The 19,497-nt window shown below is 37.0% G+C and overlaps 1 protein-coding gene across 1 annotated transcript in view; it reads right to left on the bottom strand.

The window, feature by feature from the left end:
- LOC145982361 (nose resistant to fluoxetine protein 6-like) overlaps positions 1 to 19,497 on the bottom strand; it is a 61,785-nt gene that overhangs the window by 28,474 nt on the left and 13,814 nt on the right. The window contains exons 7-11 of the mRNA XM_083115917.1: positions 17,262 to 17,430; positions 14,793 to 14,986; positions 12,099 to 12,240; positions 10,939 to 11,128; positions 9,596 to 9,738 (exon numbers count right to left, since the gene is read on the bottom strand). Coding sequence (XP_082972043.1) covers positions 9,596 to 9,738; positions 10,939 to 11,128; positions 12,099 to 12,240; positions 14,793 to 14,986; positions 17,262 to 17,430 — 838 coding nt within the window. The remainder of the gene's footprint in view (positions 1 to 9,595; positions 9,739 to 10,938; positions 11,129 to 12,098; positions 12,241 to 14,792; positions 14,987 to 17,261; positions 17,431 to 19,497) is intronic.

Below are 19,497 nucleotides of genomic sequence, written 5' to 3'. Positions count from 1 at the left end.
AACAAACAGAACAGCCTGTAATTGATGCTATTAATAATTTAGGTAAGAATATCAAAACTGTTACAGAGCAAAATCAAGATTTGATCACAGAGCTTGTACCTGTAGCTGCAAGGAACATATTAGATTATCCATTCACCCCACTTTCCAGTATTCATACACCTAGTCCTATTGCTCCTAGAAGAATTGAGGCTAGTCAGGATCCTATTGAATTGGGTCTTCTTGCTCAAAAATATTTAACAACACCTAAAGACAACAAAGATGAGGTTTTTGGCTTATATGCTGACACAGAGCTTGATGGCAGCATTATTCATAGAATTGGCAATTTCAGAGTAACATTTATGGGAGATGATATAATTGTATATTCAGAATCTCGACTTGGAGAAAAAGGTGCTTTTGTTAAGTACACCGGAACACCTGGATTGTGGGAACTGATGACTAGGAAAAGGCCTGGCAGCTATACAGATCAGGATTATGAGGATTACAAAGAAATATTAATAAAATCAGATGCTCTATACCAGAACAATGATCCCACACAAAAAAGAGTCAAGTCGAGCAGTGGGGCAAAATACAACAACTTAATCAAGCCCATATGGTCACAGATCAAGACTGGCAGTGGAATCAAACAATACAACACCCTGCCTAAAGAATTTGTGTGGGTTGATGATGTCAGGAAACTTGTAGATAGGTTATTGGTAATTGCTGGGGAGGAAAATGCTGGGAACCACAATTTTTACAATGAAAAGGTTGGCATTATGGACATGATAAGCACAAAATTGTCCAATTTTATAGTGAATGACCCTAAGGGGATTGGATATCTCATAAAAATTATTAATACTCTACCACCTAAATTTTGGAATATTTCTGAGGGTCGGGGCCTTGTTAATGACATTATAAACAAGCTGCCATTTGAACTACACATTCCAGGCTATCAGTATTGTGGTCCAGGCACAAAATTGGACCATAGATTAAACAGAGGTGATCCTGGTGTTAATCCTCTAGATGCTGCTTGTAGAGACCATGACATAGCATACAACACACATTCTGATCTTGACAAGAGACATGTTGCAGACAAGAAATTAGAAGATGCTGCATTTGGTAGATTTGTAAGCAAAGATGCTTCTTTAAGTGAAAAAATAGCGGCATTGGGAACCACCATAGCTATGAGCACCAAACAAAAATTGGGGTGGGGGTTGTGAATATGTATATAATAAACCTACAATGAAGGCCAAGGGTGTTATGTATCAAATACCTTATGCAGGTCTCAAATCTCTTAAAAATATTGACAGTCTTTTGACCAAAAAGCAGCGCAAGAAAAAAAATTCTTGTATTGCAAAAGGACATGGTATGAAATTGTTACTTAGCACCCCCCAATTAAAAAAATTACAGCAATCAAGAAAAAAATCACATGTGGGTGGATTTATATTTACCATCCCTGCCATCTTAGCTGCTCTCGGGGCTGTGGGGAGCTTGGCTGGGGGATCAGCTGCCATAGCAAAAACAGTAATAGATGCCAAGAAAAATAGGGCAGAATTAGATGAGCAGAGGCGCCATAACCTGGCAATGGAGAAAAAAGGCAAGGGTGTTAAGAGAGCCATGAATAAGTTTAAAAAAAACAAGAGCCGCTTACAAACCAAGATATTGAAGCTTTAATCAAACCACTGGGCATCAAACATTTTAGAGGTGTGTACATGTCTGATTCTTTGCCAGAACAACCACTCAACAAAGAGTGTGGCATTGTTAATTTGGATAAGTACAAAAATCAGGGCACTCACTGGATCTGCTATCTTAAATATTTAAAAAATGAGGCATTTGTGTTTGATTCATTTGGAGGTATTCCACCTGAAAATTTAATAAAATATCTAAAATCAGCTAATTTGTATTACAATAATTCCCGTGTTCAAAACTTCAAAGATGTTAATTGCGGACATTTGTGTTTATCAGTTCTTAGATATATGTCTCAAATAAATAAACCATCAATTGAAGATTTTCAAAAGGCCTTGTGGTATCTGAAACATCATGGGGGTATTCCATCTCACCAGCCAAAATTCAATATTGAAACTCAAATTGCATGATGACATAGTGTATCCCAAAACAATAGCTCTCAGAGCATTTTATGGCATGTACCTGATCCCAAATATTACACACCACAACAACACAATTGCAATAGGGGATCAAAAAATTGTCATCACTCCAGGGCAATATAATCTGTCCACTCTAAATGCTCGATTACCCAGAGGTGTAGTGTTAAGTCAAAATTCTGTCACTCACAGAGTAGAGATTGTATCTGCTACAGAAACAGTGGATCTGGGTACTATAGGAGAGCTGTTAGGATTTGAGAACAACACAAAACTTGAACCAGGCATCAAACACACTGCTATAAATATACCCAAATTCTTAGCCATAGAGACTCTGAATATTCACTGTAATGTGGCTGAGGGTATGATCACCAAATCAAAAGGCATAGGCACTCACAAACAAACTGGGATTATTGCAACATTCAAACCTAATTCTGAATTCATGGAGCCAATCATCTACAATCCATCACCAACATTATATTTTCCTGTGTGCCATAATAGAATAGATTATATTGAATTGATGGTCACTAATGAAAAAGAAGAATTAGTTGATTTTGCTGGAGCCACAACAACTGCAATCATAGAGATTAACATTTAAATAAAAATACATACAATGGAAAATATTGAGAGTTATGAGCTACAATCATTCCCCCCCAAACAGGAGGACATTTGCAAATTTAAATCAACCCAACACAGAAATTGAGGTTGATCTTGATGTAGGGGATGGATTTATACACCCCCACAGAGCAGATCTATACATCAAATTTGATGTTGTAAAGCTCGATGGTACCGATTATCCGGCAAATTCAAATATAAGACTTGTAGATAATTTTGTGCCGCATCTATTCTCTGAAATTGAGATCAGAAAGCATGGTGTTGTTATAAACAGAGTGGATTATCCGGGCATTACCTCTACAGCTTTGGCCACATTAAAATTATCCAAAACCGAGGCTTCTTACTACAAAATAGGTGGATTTGAGGCTGGTGATAAGATATTATCTAAGAACCACACTGTGCTGTTCCCGATGCGCCTGTTGCCAGGATTCTTCTCAGATTACAAAGATATTATGTGGAAGGGTGGTTTAAGAATTACATTTAGAAGAGCTGCAAATGATAACAATGCTTTGATGAGGTACAGTGCAATAAACCCTACAGGGGAAGCTCTGCCTAATACCCTACCTGATGAGGGCAAATGCATTATTCAGACTATGGAGCTAATAATCCCTGTTGTTGAATACGAAGCCAGTTATGCTCTTAAATACAAAGCTGATATAATAAAAAATCCACAGGTTCCTCTACAATTTTATACATATCAATGTGTACAGAAGCCCGCATCTGGTACATATTATGAATTTGATGCCACAAATTCATTCTCCAGCATTCAATATGACATGCCTGATTTTGTTGTGGTACTGTTTCAGACTGGAAGACACAATAATCAGGAAAAAAATTCAAGTAAATTTGATAGCTGCAACATCAAGAACATATATCTTAAAAATGGCAGAAATGAGGTCTTTCCTAGAGAAAATTATAATTTAGACATGTCCAAGGATGATTTTCTTAAATTATATGAGGCTTTTACGGCTTTCAAAAGAGTCACTACTGGCAATACTGACATGTATTACACACCAGATGAATTCAAGGCACAGAGACCCATGTTTGTCATCAACACTTCGAAAAGGAAACAAGTTGTGGTGAATGACAGAACAAATATTAAAATTGTCTGTGAATTCCATGAGGCTTTACCTGATGACACCATATGTAGTGTTATTCTCATAGGAGAAAAATCATATGTTTATGATGTAAGAAATGAGAGAGTCACAGAGCAATTCTAGAGGGTCTCTGCATATTACATTGTTTTAATATTGGATATACAAGTTGAGCCTGGTGCCCAATTGAACTTAAACCGGAAGTAAATATGTATGGGTGGGTGTAGGTGGCTCTTATGGCCTAGTTTCAAGTGTAGGTAAAAAAATATCAAGGGGGGCACATTTTTGACAAATTTATGGACAACAATCTCACAGAAGTGCCTTTTTGTAAGTGTAGCCTCATCAATCTGAGGGGGTTCATACTTTCCGAGAAATTCCCGAGGGCATTTTTACAAAAATCCTGGATTAGACAGGGTTCCACACTTGAGCAAAAAGCTCATATGGGCATGTTGAGCTAGGTTTAAGTATAGGTAAATCTGCTTGAGGGGGGTTCATACTTTCGTGGGTTTATAATATTGTATTTCCCACTACTGTACTGTAAAAATACACTGGGTCCAGCCTATAATTTTGCATAGAAGATTTTCTGAATGCCTGCAATATATCTGCTAAGAGGGTCACATCAAGTTTCAAATATGCCATGTGATAATCACCAAATGTCTGGCATTTTAAATTGTTCCACATCAATTGGGCATGGTGATAATCTTCATCAGTGATTCCAGATCCTCTGATTTTGCTGTAAAACTCTTCTTGTGGTGGCAGGGAACACTCATCAAATTTAGAAAAATCTGTAACATAATCATATGGATATACACCCTTCCGCCTAATTAATTTCAGGTCCTGATTTGGAAACAATGCACGTGTGATTTTGAATTGATCATCAGTTAATTGAGTGGCCAGTGTAGCCAGGCCAGCAGACAGAATTCTGTAGGAATCAAGAAATCTTATGTGAATAGGAACACCATTAACTTTAATTATTTTGCTAATAGCAATATATTTCTCATCATTTTCAGCTAAAATATTTAAATTCTGCTTGTCGAACCCCTCGTATCTGATCAGATGATGGAAATCATAATTGGATGCTCCATGGCAAAATATGGGGACAAATTTTGGTCTCTTGATCTTAATATTACAGCTATTACACAGGGCCATTTTGAATTTACCATCTGTATGAGAATGGTGTCTCACCTTGATATTTGTATCTGAAAATTCAGAATCACATACCGGGCATTTTTCTGCATTGTTGAAATCTTCAATCTGTTTCTCTGTTAAAGGCAATATGGGTTTTGATTTCAATAAGACGTTGGATGCTATGTCACGGCTCTCATTTTCTATTTTATGTGCAAATATTTTGATGGCATCTGTTCCCATGTATGAATATTCTTTAGTAACAACACCATCCTGTACAACCACATAATAAAAGGTGGAAGGTTCATGTAGCTGGTATGGTGTAATTGAAGATTCTTCAGGATCTGGATTGCAGGATGCAAGACGTTTGAGGATTGATTCAAAATCACAGACAATATATACTGGGTGTTCCAACAAGGCTTCAAACTTTTTGAATTTGCAATTTTCACTTGGATTGGGCATTACCATATGAACAGGTTTATGGTTGCCACAATATTTCAGATGCTCAATTAACTTGTTTTTGGCAATTTCTGCATTTACTTCCCGAACCCCATTCACCATTTTTCTACCATCAAATATAGTCAAACATCTTCTACACAACTTGAATATTGTCTTAGATTTGTCTAGTTGTGTTCTAACTAAAGCTTGAAGATTATGTATCAGAGTGTAATGATATGTGTCATCCCCTTCAATTAAGAGCAGATCAATCGGAACAGCAGATTCATCATCAATTGTACTGATTCTGAGAGGTTCTATCGGGCAATTGCCAGTGGAACAAATAAATACATTAATAGATAATTGTTTGCCATTCATATCCCGGGCTTTTTTTTCAAATTTATCAATATTCTGAACAGACATTGGATATTCTAAACCCTCCATTGCATCGTCAAAAAAGTGTTCATGTTGTTTGTAATAACTTATTCTCTCAGGATGCCTTGAAACTGGATACAAAACAGCTAAAATACACCACAAAAAGCATTTCTGGTCGGTATTTTCAATATTAACCACGGCTCTTCTGTTTTTAATATTGTCAGGTAATGGCAAATATGTAGATCCTTGCAATGGGCTGAATTCAGAAATATTAACATATAACTTGTGTGGAGAGCCGCATAGGCTCCATCCAGACTCTTTTGCTGCAAATTCAGAGTGTTTAATATTCAATTGATCTATTAAACTGCTTATTATTGTGTCTGAATTTTCATTTGAATATACTGGTACAGTTTCTGTTATGTGGGGCTGTGTAAATTTTGTGCCATTTGGTTTCTTATATTGTGTATACAATTTGAGGGAGAGCTTATAAGAGCCATTTTGTGCATTAAGAATTGCCCGCAGATCAGAATTTATACTGTTCAAAAAATTCTCAATGCCACATCTTGGCTCTGATACAAACCGATAATCCCTAAGTTGGGCATTAAAACTGCTATGGATGGGTTCATAGCGTGGCTGCTTTGCAGGTCCAGCATTAACAGGTGCTTCATGCTTTCTTTTCAGACCAGATGTAGATGGTTGTGGGGCAATGTTGATGATTGTGCAGAGCAAGTATCTTTATGTGTATATGTGAAGTATTGCATGCTGTATTTTCTATTGCATTTGGGGCATATTTTTGTGGGGGTTCTGTATTTGTCTGGGTTACAAATCTTTTGGTGTCTGGCCCAATTAGAGCTAAATATATTTTTATTGCACTGATTGCAATATTTTTGATTTGGCATTTTTTCTGTTGTTTATTATATACAATTTCCTGGGTTTCAATTCAAAACTTTATACTGAATAAAAAATATCAGTTGGGTTCAGCTGTGTGCTTTGTGTGTGTGTATGTGTGTGTATGTGTGTATGTGTTAATATTTTTGGCTTTGGTATTTATATAAAATTTCCTGGGTTTTAAATCTAATCTCTATGCTTATCTTATGACAGGTTGTAAAGCCAATAGCCCACAAGTGGAAAAAGAGAATAAATATTCATTCACACTGACCTTCCGCAAATACCTGCACGAACATGCATATCTTGAATGGCAATAACCCAGTACTGAGTATTATGTATTGATTTTTGTATAACAAGCTGCTTGAACCCAGAACCCCTTGTTTACAAGACATTTTGCCATCAAGGGAGGCTTCACATTTTACCAGGATTCAAACCCGAGTTTTTTTATTACAAGGCAATACACCATACTCTACTGGCTCTCAGAACCCAATAAATATCAATTCAAGATTCCTGGGATTTTGACAGATAAACAATAAAATAATAAGAGAACTTGGCTTAGTTTTAAGTATAGCCAAATCAATCTGAGGGGGCTCTTCCTTTCCGAGAAATTCCCGAGGGCATTTTTACAAAAATCTTGGATTAGGCAGGGTTCCACACTAGAGCAAAAAGCTCATATGCTCATGTTGAGCTTGTTTTAAGTATAGCCAAACCTGCTTGAGGGGGGCTCTTCCTTTCGTGGGTTTATCCTATAGCCAATCCCACTACTGAGGTTCTGCCTGAACTGTTGGAGACCGTACCTTTGGCACTGCGGCAAGAAATGTGACACAAACACGATGGGGCACCAGCTCATTTCGATCGTAATGTACGACATTTCCTGCATGACGTGTTTCGCAATAGGTTCATTGGTAGGGATGGGCCTGTGCCTTGGCCACCAAGGTCGCCAGATCTCAACCCTCGTATACGACACACCTGTCATATCAGCTGAGGACCTCGTTGCTCGTATCAACGTAGTAGATGCACCTGGCTTGTTTGCTCGTACTCGACAATCCTTCATTCGTTGCTGTCATCTCTGCGTAGAAGTGAACGGCAGACATTTTGAAAACCGTCTGTGATTATCGCCATCGGCAAATCCCAGTGAGAACACTCTTGGTATTGCTCCCCACCCCCTTTGTGTGGTGAAAGTGACACTTTCAGTTGGTGTACAGTGACACGCACTGTCTGTGCGTAAGACATTGTAGAATTCGTTGTTTGTTGTGTGTGTGTGTGGGGGGGGGGTATTACGTAGTTGTCGCGTGTAAAAATACACTTTGTCGCAATCATCTGATATTGTGTTTTTCTTTCCCTCGTCCTGGTGGAGTAATGTGTCTCTCGTATGCCACATGACATGATTCGTTCATTCCTCGCGTGTAACTGGGGCATGCAACCGTGCTCAACTTTTAGGATTTTGTGTCCCGTGCTCATATTTTGATGTTTGAGGTCGGGATGTGTTGTCTTTAAAACATTTCTCATTGTCACGGTCCTTCTTGCTGCGTTACATACCCTTTCCATGCATTGTTCTTGCTGGAAATCCCCAATTCCTTTGAGGACTCCATTGCGCATGCTTGCAGTGAACTTTTCATAGTGACTTCCGGACTGAGCACATACGATTCCTTGATGATTCCCTTGGAACCGTCTCTCTATCTGTGATAGTATTCGTCCCAGTTAGGTGTGACGTTCACTTTGTCACCTTTTGCGAGGCTCCTATCTCGGAAACGAAGCCTCAGTCGTAAAAATGGAACTCACACTTTTTGCTTGTTTTCGTGTGAGGAATCACCTCCCAAGCGTTGTAAACGACCTTTAGAAACACCCTGTATATACATTAGCAGGTAACAATATGTTATAAACACATTGTTATTTTCCAAAAAGCGCTCATGTGGGATGGCCAAACGGATCCGGATCCGAAAGTTCTGGACCCGAAAATTTTTTTGATCCGGATCCGCAGGCGCAGCGTATTGTTTATAGACATTTTCCACATGGCTTCCAGCGGAAGGCATGTCCTTCTCGCAGAAATAAACTCTGCTTCGAACATTGTTACTCATTTTAATCACGTTGTAGGAAAAGTAAAGGCACCCTCATCTTGTGCATGTTGCTTCATATCGCTTTCTGTTAAAAATATAATACATTTTCCGAACCAGTGCAGTTTGAAGCCATCATACACTCGCGTTGTCTGCGAGTAGCAGATGATTCTCACCGAACAAACCAGCCTCCTGGCCGGTGCGTTTGGTGAATCTCGTTCTTTCACGAGTCGCACGGAATGCGACTTTTGGGACAGCATAGTGAACCTCACGAAACGCACGGAAGCACTTATGGGACAGACAGTTACCATAATTCGTTAAACTCGTCCGACTTTCGGCCTGGTAACTTAATTGGTTCTAACCTACGTCATAACATCATGTGATAACATTTACACGTAATTTAGAAACACTTTATTTAGATTCTAAGGAAAACCCTAACTCATGCACAAAATGAGCTGCCGAACTGTAGAACACCGAAAATTTGACCGAATTTCTATTTCCACGTTCAAACTTAATGTCCATCCTAACCTACCTACAAAATTCTTGTGAATACTTCAATACATGTAAAATATGAGCACTTTAATCCACAAGGCTGCATACTTTTCGGCATGGAAATCTTTGATGCCTGGTCCATCAATGCACACGAATGATTTTTCAATTGCGTTTGTTACATAGCTTATAAATGGTACACTACATCATTTCAATTTCATTTTCTTTGAGGGAGATAAAAACATCCCTGGCAGGATAAAAAAAAAGTATTTGGACGGGGATAATTTTTTTCTGGGGGGAAATCCCCGGCATCCCTCCCTCGTTAATTCGCACAATGGAAGAAAGTGTCATACTTTAAAAAAAATAATAAAGTGAACTCACGCGAAGTTTATTTACTTACACTACGTGGTAATTTGAAAAGTTGTTAAGAGAAAAATCCACTTACCGCATTTAATATTCTGTAATCTGTAACTGTCTTCCGACTTCCAAACTCATGGAAGATCGGGATGAAGTGTATGATATAGATGCTGTACGTTAGTCGACTCAGCGGAATAATTTTTTTCCAGGTAAGGATTTTGTAGATGGTTGCTAAAGGATGGCAGAGAAAAGCAAATATGTAGCAACATAAAAAATCTTAACAAACATTTTGTCCATTGAGAATGTAAATGTTCTATCTTCAGATTGTAAACAAATCGAAATATTTGACTGTCGTCTATTCGGGATGCAATTGTTTCATTTATGCTATTCTCTGATGTCTACATACAACCAATAATGGTATACTTCATGTGTTTTTGGTTCGTCTACAAAATTTGGCAGCAGCCACGACAATAAACACTCCAACAGCTAGCGAAACCTTAAGACAATTTCCCTCAACCAACCACAACCATGTGGAGGTACTCAGTCGTTCGGATCCCACTTTAATCTGTAGGTTCAGTCCCGAATAGCCATACTGTGCATAAAGTGGACTTAAAAACACAAATTAAATCAATTCAATTCAACCAATTATCCTATCTGTGCATAAAAGTGGCCTTAAAACACAAACCAAACTTGCATTCTAACCTCAGTCACTTGTGGTAGCTGCTTAGAAGTAATAGTTCTGCTGGCATGGTGGGCTTCGGTTGTTACTTTGCTTTCACAGACAAAAAAAAAAAATGAATAATAGTGGAATCAAAGTAGTTGATTGATTACATTTATTTATTTTACTGTGCTACCGAATGACGAAGTTACAATGAAATTGTTTGGTTTGATCTCCATTACAGAACAACTACCTAATCTCATATGGTAGACAGAACACTGGCACTCTCAAATCAAAGTCAGTGTTGCGCGAAATTGTCCCCCCCCCTTTCCCCCCTCCGAACGTCCATGATAACAACGTCTCTTTAAAAACCTCAAACCTGCAGGAATGATAAATATACAATTAGATTATTAAAATCTATGTAAGAATTAACATTGGTGGGGTTCAAATTTTGAAATAATTAAAGTTTAAAGATTACAGTCTACCAATGTATTAGTTATTTATGTAAAGAATTGTTGCAATATCTATGTATAATATTATATATTGCCAATCTTACCGATAAGTTCCATGTTTGGGAAAAACAAAGTATCATACATTTACAGTTATTTAGAAAGATTGTCAACACTGATAATATATTTAGTTCCATTTTCAAAATTATTGTTGGCTGCGACTGATTTTTCCTGAGTTCGGATCTGAAATTCCCACTCTAGGAAAAATACTCTATATTATCGCCTAAATAACCTAAGTTGTTTAAAATAAGAAGCAACACTTACGAAATTTGTAGACGTGCATTGTTAGTAACACGGCAACAATCGGAATTGACCAACAAAACCGATAAAAGGCGCTGTACGTTGCTTTGAGAAGTGCACTACAAGGTTCGTTTTCTTGGTAGAAAACGTAACCACTTAAAAGTAAAGTAAATATGGAAACAACTGCTGCAATGTCCATCCAAATCACAGACGTCTGAAAACACAGAGAATGTTAATATGAATAATTTATGGACTTAGGTCCAAATTTAAATTACTATTAAAGTTGTATGTTGCTTATATTTGTTGTATTTTAATATTGAAACAGTATTTTTTATAGTTTCGTTCATGTTTAAGGTAAAAAGTACTAAATTAAAGTGTCAACCATTTTCCACGACAGTCAATCCAGAATTTCACCGTACTAAGGACATTTCTGTGATACAATGATAACTTCTCTAACATATTGTTCCGCCATTCGTAATATTCCCTTCAAAGTATCCTCGAGTGGCAAAAACATTATTAACTGTTCATTCATACTTTATTGGTTTTAGCTGTTATACCAGCTCTACACCAAGTGTCCTGAAAATAAGTCATGCATGTAACATGATAGGTACTGTTACATCAAATTACAAATTTTGAATATGTGAGACAGGGAGAATGGGGAAATAAATGACGAAGGGAGAGAGAACGGAGAGAAATAAAAAAGTGGGAAAGAGAAACAAAGTGAGACAGAGAGGGAGAGAAATAGCGAAGTGAGACAGAGAGGGATAGAAAGGGAAGAGAGACTAAGTGAGACAGAGAAAGAGAGAAAAAGGGAAACGAAATAACCAAGTGAGATAGAGAGGAGAGAGGGAGGAAAAATATTGAAATGAGACAGAGAGAGGGAATAGTGGTAAAGAAGCGAGGCAGAGATTGAGCGAAAAGGAAGTGAAAAACAGAAGATCGAAAGAGAGATTAAAGAAAAGAAATTAAGGCAGAAGATGGGAAGAGAAAACACACACATGAAAATTATTGATACCAAATGACAAGATTAAAAAGTAAAAAGAAAATGAGAAAATTGAAAAATAGTTACAATCAAAAAAGAGTGAGAAAAAATATGTAGACAATTTGTCTGTATTCCCTTTGATTCTCTCTTGAATATGTCATATACTGTGTATATTATTGCAGACACAAAATGTGTTTCTTACCTTGGAAATTTTAACTTTCTCCCAGTTTATAGATTGAGTAATGTAGCCACTTATAATTCCCATCAAAAATGGGCTACCTCTCGTGTGAGACTTTATGTACGTCCCTTGCGTTGTTGGATCGAATAACGGTTCTTTCAGGACGCTGCAAGGAGAACGTGTGGGTTCAGTAGATGATACAATACATCCCAAAGAATTTTAACTCAATAAACATGTATCTGAGAAGACGGACACAATGTGTTTGTACATCATTGTTTGGAAGTAACTAGTTCCAAGTAACAGTTACTTTTTTCAGCAAAGTAACGTTTCAACGGTTAATTTAGGACACTTAAATTACAAACTTGATTATTTGTGACGTAGGAGTTGTGAACACTTAATTAAGCCTAATTAAGACTTTCGAACTAACCAGAATCATAAATAAAATACATGTATAAGTCTACACATATTATTTTTAGTTGATGATCATCAGTTATACATACAATGTATTTGCTTGCAAGAAAATTTTCAGTAAGAAGTAACTGTAAAAGTAACTTAGTTACTTTTCAAACGAGTAACTGTAACTCGGTTACTTTTTGAGGCAAGTAAATGTAACTAGGTACTTTTAAAAATAATAACTATCCGAACACTTTTCTATAAACATGGAACAAACAAATGTCAATGTTAACCCTGAATCTGTGTCAGTGCACAGGATGAGTCTTTAAGTTTACCAACTAACTAGGTTAATAGTTTCGAAATAGTTAATAACTGAACAAACCCTCAAAATCATAGAGCGAGACCAGAAGTGGAATTTTGAACGTAAGAACTTCGCCAGGAGTTTTCAGCCTCTTTGGCTTTTAGGTCATTTTTTAGTAATTTCCTTTCCGCTTTTGTTGCATTTCTCTTCATTTTTAAGGTTTATTTTCCTCCTCCTCCCCTATTGTTTCCTGATTTTAAAATGCATTCGATAGCACGACTTACAAGTTTGAATTTCCTGGCTTGGTCTTTTTGGCAAATTTGCTATTCATCGAAAACACGTTCAATGTAAAAACACAATATTACTTTTAATTGAAATATTTGGCAATGCATTAAATAATTATTTGTGGTACATTTATTTCCTCCAGCAAATTTAAAACAATTTTCTGTGATTTTGAAGTAAAATTAGTCACAATATAAGAAAATTATAATCTGGTGCACGCGATACGCAAGTGCTAACGACTCTCTTGTAATTTATGAAAAATCAAGCTTTCACTTTAAGAGCAAAAATTATTTTGAGGTCATATTTTGCCATTTTAAATTATCTTCTAATAATTCTGAGGTCATTTTTTGAGACTTTTTAGGTTAACTTCCGAGCCCTAAGATCAAATCCGTGGAGCGCTCCACGCACAAGGACAAGTTGAATGGCGATTCGAAATGATTTCGAAATTCATGATGTCTCCATAAACGGGTGCCTGAAGGGGGAAGCAGAGGGACTATCCCACTGTCACGGGTTCCACGTACAGACTACATTTTTTACCTTAATGGTAACTATTCTACTGATAGTTAAGCAACGTTTTTCGTACAGATTCTGTGCAATGAAATAAGAAACTAAACACTGTTCATTAAGCACAACTACACTTAAAATACTTTCCCAGTTTTGGAGCTACAGGTTAACAATTTTGTGTAACGGGTGGAACACTTCCTCTTTACCTAATAAGAAATTATTTTTAATTGCCGTGAATTTCTAAGTAATAAAAAATAAATTATTTAAGACAAAGATAGGAAGTAATTGACCTGCGAATATTCAAATGCAGTTGGAGGGGAAATGGAACGGTTAAAGAAGAACTTTATCCATTTTACGCATGAAAATACCGTAACGCAATGTTAAAACTGCGTTGGGATCGAACCAAGAACCTTGAATCTTCGATTGCGTGATTTAGTTATTAATCATTCATCTTTCAGATGGTTATCACTCGCTTGGCCTAAATGTGATATATGAGAAAGGTTACATTCAAAGGAATGGTAAAAGAAGAATTTACGTGTGCAATAATTGGATTTCTGTACTCTCCATGACTGAACCGATATAGAAATTGATAAGAAAAGGATAATACTTGCCTCACAAATAGAGGAAGGATATTTCCACACTTGTCCTCTCAATTGTCACTTGTCTGATCTTCCTGTCAGAATTCAATCTGTTCGCGCCCCATTGTCCAATAATCGATTCCCACTTCCCTTCTCTCTCACACAATCCGCAGTCCTTACTCTCTCTCTCTCGTATCCTCGCCAACTGTCCTCGCTCCCTCACGATTCCAACGCTCATTCCCTAGCCGTCTCTCAAGTCACTAACCTAACGTTTGCCTAATTCCTTATTCCGCATTCCTTTCTCTGCTTCCTGATATGTTTAGAATGACATAAGACTTGTAACTTCTTACTCAATACCTTGGGTACGATACGATACGTATATTCAAATTTAAATAAAAAATTATTGCTTCTCCCGTTTTTGTAAATGAACAGGCAAACCGTTAAATTTTAACGGTAGAATATTTTATTTCTACGGTAATTCCTAAGAGTGTAGTTAGGGAGATACTTGATCAAGTTTGGGGATAAGGCGGGTGCTTAAATCTATTAATATGGGCACAGTGCAGTAGGTGGGGAGGGGGGGGGGGGTGTTTTATGACAATTTTAATAACTGGGAGCACTGATTGAATATATTTAAACAATTACGTTCTTCCCTGTACTTACGAGAAATATGGCATTACAGTCGTATCCAGGTCCCCTGCGTAAGTGATCACAAACGGTACAATGATTGAGACCACGAGAAGGAACCCCGTCAATATCTTCCCTTTCCTTGGATATTTCCTCAGAGACAACACGACAAGGGGCGAGATCAAGTAGTAGTGGAAATCACAGGCCACGTACCATGTTTGCATCATGCACTGTGAAGAAAGAATGCAACGTAAGTAATTTATTGCACTTTAACAAACAATTTAACAGCGTGTTCCACAGAACGCTATCATATTCTAAGTTGCTACTGTGGATATTAGTGTGTTGAATAGAGAGGATTTCTCTCCAGGGCCAAATGGTTCGCAAGGATGACGCTAGATAGCGTACGGTATGCGTATTTACAAACCCTAGAGTGCTGTACAACCAGAGAAATAGTCCCTTATTTGCTGCGCGCCGGAAGTGTTTATGTTCGCTTCCATTGTTTGTTGACAGGGAAAAAAAAGAATGGAAAACTCAGTAATATTTATTTAGTAATAAAGTTTGTGATGAAGTTGTTGAAATTATGTGAATATATATATATTTTTGTGTGGAAAGATGCTGTTCAACCTTTTTCTTGTGATAAAAATCAACATGAAGCCATCGAAAAATAACAATGTTGAATATTTCTGAAAGCGCTAGAAATATATGTGAAGTGATTAATTAGCCTACTGTATTATATGAGAAAAATTTTCATATCTTCAAATGCTAAAAACGTCATTTCTGTATAATCACCCATGTACGTGACATAGTAAATATACAATAGGGGCGTAATGGCAACGGATGTTTATTCCTATGATAATTTTTCTGAAATTTTACATTTAATTCTCGCAAATGGGACAGTTGGATTTATAATGCAGCTAATATATAACAGAGAATATGTTGAACGAACCCTAACGTACGGCAAATTTTGCAAAGCAAAGAATAAATAAAAAACCCAATATGCTGACCAAGCCAGAATTTATTATATTTTAAAACATAAAACTAAATAGCAATAGTTTTTTATTATCATGGAAACAAGGCTTAATGGTGTTATATAATAATAAATATCACAAAAATTTTGAATAATGTTGAAAATTGGAATATCATTCCCTTCAAGAAGAGTTTTGCTGTTCTGTCTTTCAAAACATTAATTTTAAAAATGTGGTAAAATTTAACTTAATTTTAAAGGGTTTCTTAACTTGTTGTGATGAATCTATGAAATCTTCACTGAAAAATTTGAACCCTACCCTCTAACGTTTTCTCTATTTTATTTGAAAGAACATTGCATAATGAAACGTTTCCGGAATGAAAGCCAATCAGAAGCCACATATCGCTGGAGGTTCTGCAGAACTATAGGGTTTGTAAATACGCGTACGGTATTGACAGCTTCTTCGCCCGATCGCACTAACAGGCAAAACGAGCGAAATACACTCGAAGCCCATTAGTACGCAAGTAACCGTAATTTGTCTGTAATAGATGGCCCTCAAATATGGATCGTGAAGTGAAAGACGTAGTGAAATTAAAACTTAAAGTGAATATAGGCATCATCTCCATGTTTAAAATGTAGTTTAGTCTATCTTACCAATACACAGTGCTATATGAAAATGCTGAAACTATCAATTCCGTTGTATACGCCCGATAGTGAGAGACTTGCGAGCGAAATTGAATCCAAAGGCAATCTAATGGCGACAGTAGTGGCAGAAAATCGAAGTAAAATAACCAACTCAATCAATCTATCTATCTTACCTCTGCTTTTTTCTCCCTTCCTGTATTTTTCTATATTTATTACCCTATAGGTCTCTTCCCCCCTCTTTACTTTTGCCCTCTCGATGCCCCTCTCCTCTTTTCTCTCCCCCTCTCTCTCTATTTCCACCTCCATGTCTCTCTCTGTCTCTCACTCTGTCAGTGTTTCCAATCCCTCTATCTCTCTTTTTTCTCATTCAATTTCGTTTTCTCTTTGTACTATACTTGCTGGAAGCATATCGTGGTTCGGATCCCAGTTTAAACTCTAGATCCAGTCCCGATTAGTCTTACTGTGCATAAAGTGAACTTAAAACACCAATCAATCTTTCTCTACCCGTTCTCCTTCTCCCTCTCTCTCTCTCTCCCCCTTTCTCTGTTTCTTCCTACTGTGTCTCTTACCCCCCTCTCCCTCGGTCTCTTCCCATTCTCTCTTATTCTTGCTCTCTCGCTGCCTCCCAGCTTTTCTCCATTCCTTTTCCTATTTCCCCTCCCTGTCTTATCTCTTTCTCTTTTGTTCTATCAGTCTCTGTCTCTGTCGTTCATTTTCTCTCTCCCTCTCTCGCACGCTCTCTCCTTGTCCCTCTCGATTTCTTTCTTACTTCATCTTTGCCTATTATAAAATTTCATTAAATAGAATTCAAAGATTTTTTCACATAACCATACATATAAAACACACATAATTATCCACAGTATCATGAAAAATTAATAAAAATAAACTTTACTTGCCATGTTTTCTACGTCCAGGTAATTTTGCAAATAAAACACATTCATCCACCAATTCTTGACGCAAGCGTCAGTCCTTTTTACGATTTCCCTATTCCAAAGTGGGCCATTATCGATACGAGACAATATAGTAGCATATAGGGCTATCGTGAATAAGTATACGGGCCACAATCTGAAACAATATACAAATTAATAACACAAAAGAAGTGTAACAAAATTCAAAAATTTTAAAATTTTCAAAAATTTTAAAGTTCATGCTCTGTTGATAACATATTCAAAAAGATTCATAGTAATGGGAGTAAGAATGTTGTGCGTGTAACCTGGCGTTGGTTGTATGTTATTTTATTTACTGAAATTATTTCCAGTACAGCAGATTTTAAACCGGAAAGAAACAACAGTAAAACTACAGATAAACGTCCAGAAGTGAAAGCAGGTGCATCCTATCGGACGATTTCAGAACTCCTTGCAGACAGGAATTCATAGTGCAAAAGATTTTCTGCCTGAGTTCAATATCTGCCTATAATACTTTCATTTGTTGTAAAACTGTAGACTAATGTTAACAAAGAAAACTAAACAAACGTGTGCAAAGATTGAACAGTACTCAGTATCACAATAGCATTACGTATGTACAATGTTTTGTAAGTTGGTGATACAAGACGATTCAGAGCTGAAGATATGTATTTGGTTTGAGATGTTTTTGAACTGATTAGGTAGCCTATGGAATAATGAACGTTGTATGAGAGTCAGGGAGTTGCAGTGTGGAAAGTTCCTTGCTCTGTGTTTTATGTCCAGGCACTTTGAGGGAAATTCGTTTAGTCGGATGCTAAATATTAACTTTCAACTAAGGATATCTTGTAATAATTTGATATCTCTAATGTATCTACGAGATTCTGGGATGTTGATGTGGAAGTTATCAAGCACATCTCTATTGGATAGGTGCGTCACGACCGCTACTCTATGTCGAACGATGGAGAGGAAAAAGCTAAACACTCTCGATCTGAGGTATGAGAATGGACAGCCATATTGCAGATGTTTTCCGAGTATTGTAGAATGGGGGGGGGGGGGCAAAAGTTTTTAAGTAATGGAAAAATGATTTCGGGTTATTGATTTCGGTAGCATACGCATTGCCTTTTTAGTGATGATTGAGATGTGATTTTCGAAAGTGAGCTTTGAATCTTTAAGGATACCAAGATCTTGGTGATGTGCTTCTTTCCATTTAGGACAGTCATTAAATGTACGAGGATAAGTAAATAAGTAGGTCACGAACGTTTATTAAATAAATACTAAGTGAAAACCGTTTTTATTTTTCAACATAATCTCCACCCACATTGATAAACTTATCCCATCGCTTTATCAGTCCCTCAAAAAGGTCTTTGGGCTGTTGTCCCAACCACAGTCGCACCTCACGTTCAATATTTTCACCATCCACAAACGTTTGCCACCATCGTGCGCACACTTTTCGGAAATTCAAACTATCATGCATTATGCTGTAGGCTAAACCATGAGAACACCCTATGATAATTGCTATGCTGTCTATCGTTCCTGTAAGCTCGTCATAGGCGTGCGCAGACGCTCTGATTAGGGGGGGGGGGACAAGAACCTTGATGAAAGTTCAGTCGAGAGGAAAACCCCCATTTTACTCGTATCTCACTGTTTTAGTTCCATTGCATTGATGAGTGTATGTATATGTGTGTCTATATATTGTATTTTGTTTATCTTTTAATTTTTTATCTTATCTTTTTTTGTGTTGCATAATGTGAGTATTGGGTTTGTGATGTCCCATTGTAATTGGAGCTCTGTTATGGGATTGCTTATAAATAAAATAAAATAATAAATAAAATAAAATAATATATATATATATTATATACGGTATATAATGCAGCAACATAGAGGCACCATAAGGAATTAATAAATTGTCTGTGAAATGTGCCGCTCTCCTTTCTCTCCAAACAATTGTGTTCTTGTATTCAAGACAAAACAGTTTATCAGGAAGAGTTTGAAGTACTTGGTAGCTATAACTTCTCTCTCTGGGAATTTACAACGCATTACAGAAAACAATAAAATTGCAAGCGAAGCGCACAGGGCGAACTCCCGCCGCCCCATAGCTAAGGCTCTGAACTTGTAAGATTGTAAGAAAAGGGGAAACTGCAAGCGAAGCGAGCGAGAAAATTTTTCGAAATGTATTTTATTTGTATAAAATTTGATATCGAGGGGGCATTTTCCCTTTGTGTATCCCTGC

Source organism: Lepisma saccharinum, unplaced genomic scaffold (genome assembly GCF_977018435.1).
Source record: "Lepisma saccharinum unplaced genomic scaffold, izLepSacc3.1 HAP1_SCAFFOLD_153, whole genome shotgun sequence".
NCBI lineage: Eukaryota > Metazoa > Arthropoda > Insecta > Zygentoma > Lepismatidae > Lepisma > Lepisma saccharinum.
This window is presented reverse-complemented; position numbering and strand designations above follow the sequence as displayed.